At 51.0% G+C, this 4,409-nt stretch overlaps 1 protein-coding gene across 1 annotated transcript; it reads left to right on the top strand.

The window, feature by feature from the left end:
* Nucleotides 1–511: 511 nt before the first annotated feature.
* Nucleotides 512–4,193, top strand: RPS19BP1 (ribosomal protein S19 binding protein 1; the record flags this gene model as incomplete). Its single annotated transcript, XM_084632315.1, is given in 6 exon segments — nucleotides 512–559; nucleotides 1,088–1,165; nucleotides 1,168–1,306; nucleotides 1,395–1,520; nucleotides 2,043–2,140; nucleotides 3,826–4,193. Coding segments are annotated over 6 exon segments (630 nt in total). The 3' UTR covers nucleotides 3,967–4,193.
* Between the last annotated feature and the right edge of the window lie 216 nt (nucleotides 4,194–4,409).

Here is a 4,409-nt window from a genome sequence, read left to right as displayed (position 1 = left end):
GTGGTTCAGAGAAGAAAAGTGGAAGTGCTTTGCATTGCTCACTAGGGCTTTGTCTACAGTAGCACTTTTGTTAGTAAAATATTTTTGCCATGAAAAATAATGGAAGCAAACTTCAAGTGTATCTTTTTTTCCCCATTGGGCCTTAAGAGCACACTTGTCAAGGGAGCATAAACCCCTCCCCTTCTTCTCTCATGTCATCTTGTTGCGTTAGCATTGGCTAAAATCAAATAATTCTGTGACCACCTATTCAAATGATGACTGAACTTAGAAGACAATAACATTGTCTCTGTCAGGGGGGTAATATAAATAAGTAAAATACTAACGAATAATAAATGTAATTTTTGACCAGGTTAAATTCTGTGCCTCAGGAGTCAGACTGGGATGGTTTTGGGGCTTGATCTGGAAAATCACGATACCAGGGTATTATTTTTGTTTTACTTATTATTTCCCCTGTGGCAGCACCTACAGGCCTCTAGCCCCATTGTGATGGCTATATACAAAGAAATCAGCCATGGCCCCTGCCCTGAAGAGTTTGCAATCCCAGTATGAGACTCGCGGGGTAGGAGAGACAAGGTGGGTGAGGGAATATCTTTTATTGGCCCAACTTGGGCAGGTGAGCGAGACAGGCAGAGCTGGCAGGAGAAGCGCCAGGTAAGGATGCTGTGACTGAGATCAGGGCCCGCATGGTGCAGCCAGGCGCAGAGAGGCTCCCAGGGAGCCCCAATCCCGAGCAGGGGTCACCTGCGTGCAGCAGGCTGCTCCCCCCACAAAGCTGGGGGCGGGGGAAGGAGAACCCGGGGTGGCATCTCGGTGGGGGGAGCGGGGTTTCCTGCCCTTGGGCCTCCCCTCACGCTGCTGTGGGGGGAGGGGGCAGCCACCGCCCCGCGCTCTCCCTCCCCAGAACCACTGTGAGAGCCTCCCCTCCACCCACCAGGGGCCCAGCGCGCCCTCCGCGCATGTGCGGGACGGGCGGGGCGGGGAGTGCCGATGACTGTCCCGAGCGCCTGTGCCCGAGCCGCTAGCGGAAGTGGCGTGCCAGAAGACCGGAAGTGTGGCGAGGCTGAAGTAGGAGGCGGTGTATCCTCAGGCTGGAAGTGTGGCCGGGCTGCTGGCGGAAGCGGCGCGGCGGAGGACCGGAAGTGTGGCGGGGCTGCCGGCGGAAGCGGCGCGGCGGAGGACCGGAAGTGTGGCAGGGCCGAAGGAGGAGGCGGCGCATCCGTAGGCGGAAGGCGGCTCCACGTGGGGAGAATGTCGGCTTCCCTGCTGAGGAAGGGGCTGGAGCTGCTGGAGACGGAGACGACGGCGGGTGAGTGGGCGGGTGGGGCCAGGCCTGAGCGGGGCTCAGATCCGTCACCTGCGCGGTCACGTTAACGTCTCTCTCCCCGTCCCCGCAGGGCACCAGCCCGGGCTCAGCAGCCCCCAGCAGCGGCCGCGCACAGCCCCGAAGAGGAGGAAGGCGGCTCGGGGGCCTGGCAGGAACAAGACCACGGCCAAGGGCAAAGTCACCAAGTCGGCGATAGGTGACGGAGACCCTCCCCGCCGCCACTACCCCTTGCTGGTGGGAGGGGGCTGGGCACAGAAACCGGGGACTAACTGGAGGAGAACCCGCTGTTCTGAAACACCCCGGCCCCGGGGCCCCGAGGAGCCGGGGGGGGGGGTGCTATCACCCCAGACCATCTTGGAGTAGGAGGGCAGCTCTCTCGGGGCTGCCAGCTTTGTGGGGGGAGCAGCCTGTTGCATGCAGGTGACCCTACCTCCTAGGCCTGCTTGCTCGTGACTGGGGCTCCATAGGAACCTCTTTATGCCTGGCTGCACCACGGGGGCCCTGATCACAATCCTATCCTGGTTACCTTGTGTGTCTCCTGCTGGATATCCTGTCCCCATGACTCCTCAAACAAAGTTTTGATGCACAGGGAGACACCCCCCAGCAATAGTGTCATAGCCTGGCTGCGATACCCCCATCTGGCTCCCTGTACTCGTCAGCTAGTTGTTATACAGTACACACTTACAGAGATGTTTTGTTGCTCTCTGCCCTTTACCAGAGGAGTATCGGAAGCACCAGGCTGTGGATCACTTAAAGAAGAACTTGCAGTACATGACGAAGGGCCGATTCACTGTGGACAAAACCATCACGCAGCAGGCAAGGGAGTCCTGTTTTTGTTCCCTAGAATACCGCAAAAGGGGAAGTGGCTCCCACGAGTCATTCACCTTGGAGACTGGTGAACACCTGAGGCACGGGTCAATGCTAAAAATGAGTTTGGGTGGTAGCTAATGTTGGCCTTAGTATTTTTGGGTGTGTTTACAAAATAACTTACTGCACTACCACCCTGAGGTCCCAAAATGATCTATAATGATCACACAACTATGCCCAGGGCCAGCCTTAGGATTTCTGGGGAGATCCAGCAAGATGATTTTATAAGGCCTCTTTCCCAAAACATAACTAATTGTACAGAAAAATGTGCATTTTGGGTTATCCAATAGAATCTTCTGTTTTATAAGTGCAGTCAATAATTCTGGGTTATTTTCATTTTTCTCCCCTTAATAATAGAATTCAGGGTAGTTGGCAACATTAATATAATCATGTAACCTTACTCTCTGCATTAAAATTTACCTCTCTCTGACCCATTTCTTCCCCACAGTCCTTTTCCCCTTATTCAAACCTGTATTTCATTGTGTGTCTACAGTCATAGAATCATAGAATATCAGGGTTGGAAGGGACCTCAGGAGGTCATCTAGTCCAACCCCCTGCTCAAAGCAGGACCAATCCCCAATTAAATCCCCAGTCCTCCATATCTCTCTTTAATAAAACCAATGAGTGTATGTCAAGTTGACAATTTTAAAAAAAGTTAATAATTCCAGTTGCTACATGTGGTGCCCCTTGTGTTTTTTGTTGTTTGTTTTTTATTTTGTTTTCCTATCACTTAAAATGTTTCTTTCCCCTGTTGATTTTTAAAGACCCATACAACTGGGGAAGCTAATGAAACCGACTACTGTCTGTCAGGTGTAAAAAGTAAACTGGGGGAAAAAGGAAATGTTTTGCTCTGTTTCCTTTATATCTGCATGACAGGTTTGGAAAAAGTACAAACGTGTATTAAGTAGCTGGCATTTATTTAATAGCTCAGCATATATAGTGTCATATGTACTAGTCACACAACTCCCCTACAGAGGGAGGTGGTATCCCCATGTTCCAGAGGGAGAAACTAAGGCTTTACCAAAGCTGTGCAGGGCATTGGTGTCGGAGCCAGGTTGAGAACACAGAACTAACTTTCTCTGTCCTGTGCATAGCCCACTAGACCATGCTTCCCCCTCTCCCTGTTGAGTTGTCCTAGACACTACAATGACTGCTCAGCAGGGAAACCTGTTCTGCTGTGAGCAGCTCGCCAGTAACTGAGAAGCAGTTCCCAGCACCTTGGGTAGTACTTCCCACCTGCCTGGGAATATGTTTTGTTGTTTGTCTTCAGATAAATGCCTGTGGGTTTCAACGAAACCAAAAGCAAGAGAACTAAGCAGTCGAAAGGGATGCTGTAAATCTCCCGTTCTTCTTAACAAAGTTTGTGATAAGCTTTCAGCCCTAGCAGTTGGTTTTGGCTTCAAGGCCCTCAGCAGCAAAAGAGCTGAGACCATCTTTGACATTAGTCCCAAAAACCCAAGTGGAGTCTGCTGCTGCCCCAAACACAAGCTTTTGTTAACCCTAGTAAACATCTGTCTTAATTCTCTGCATTGCCAGGACTGGAATAGCAGGGGATTACTGGCACAGTAGTTTATACTGTGTCTGGGGCTGGATTAGCAAAGGCTGTAATAATCTTTCCTTCCTATTATTTGAAGGTTCTCAACCAGAATAGGGGCAGGAAATCTAGAGACCGCCCCCCAAAGAAGCCAAAGAAGAAATCTGAAGGCACTGTCTTCACGGAGGAAGACTTCCAGAAGTTTGAGAGAGAATACTTTGGGCGAGCTGGAGCAGTGTGATGAGAACTCTTGCAGCTCCAGGCTTTCCAAAACTGAGTGTTCAGAGCATGGGACTGACTGTGTCCTCCTGTTTGGGATGGGAGACCAGGGGAGTGGGATGATACCTCTTGCCAGCATATGTTTAGATGTCACGTCCAATGCAAGACTTCACACACATGTACAGAATTTGTTAGTTACTAGCATGGGATGTGATGCTGTAGACTCAAAAGCATCCAGGGAGATCATGTTGTTAGGGTGCATCATGGGTCTACTGCCCACTTCCAGCCAGCACGTCACTCATGTTCTCCTGGAGTAGAGCAGACTCTTCATTCAAGCCAGATGCAAATTCTGCTCCTCTGAGACAGGATCCTTCTGTCCATCTGTTTTGGAAAAGACAGCTTAAAGTGGCAGGTTTCATTACGGGAAACACAGGAGACTATTTAGAGCTGAATTGTGGAGCAGCC

This window comes from Lepidochelys olivacea, assembly GCF_965140295.1.
Source record: "Lepidochelys olivacea isolate rLepOli2 genome assembly, chromosome: 1".
NCBI classification, from domain to species: domain Eukaryota; kingdom Metazoa; phylum Chordata; order Testudines; family Cheloniidae; genus Lepidochelys; species Lepidochelys olivacea.
The sequence above is the reverse complement of the archived record's forward strand: the minus strand, read 5'-3'. Positions and strand labels throughout refer to the sequence as shown.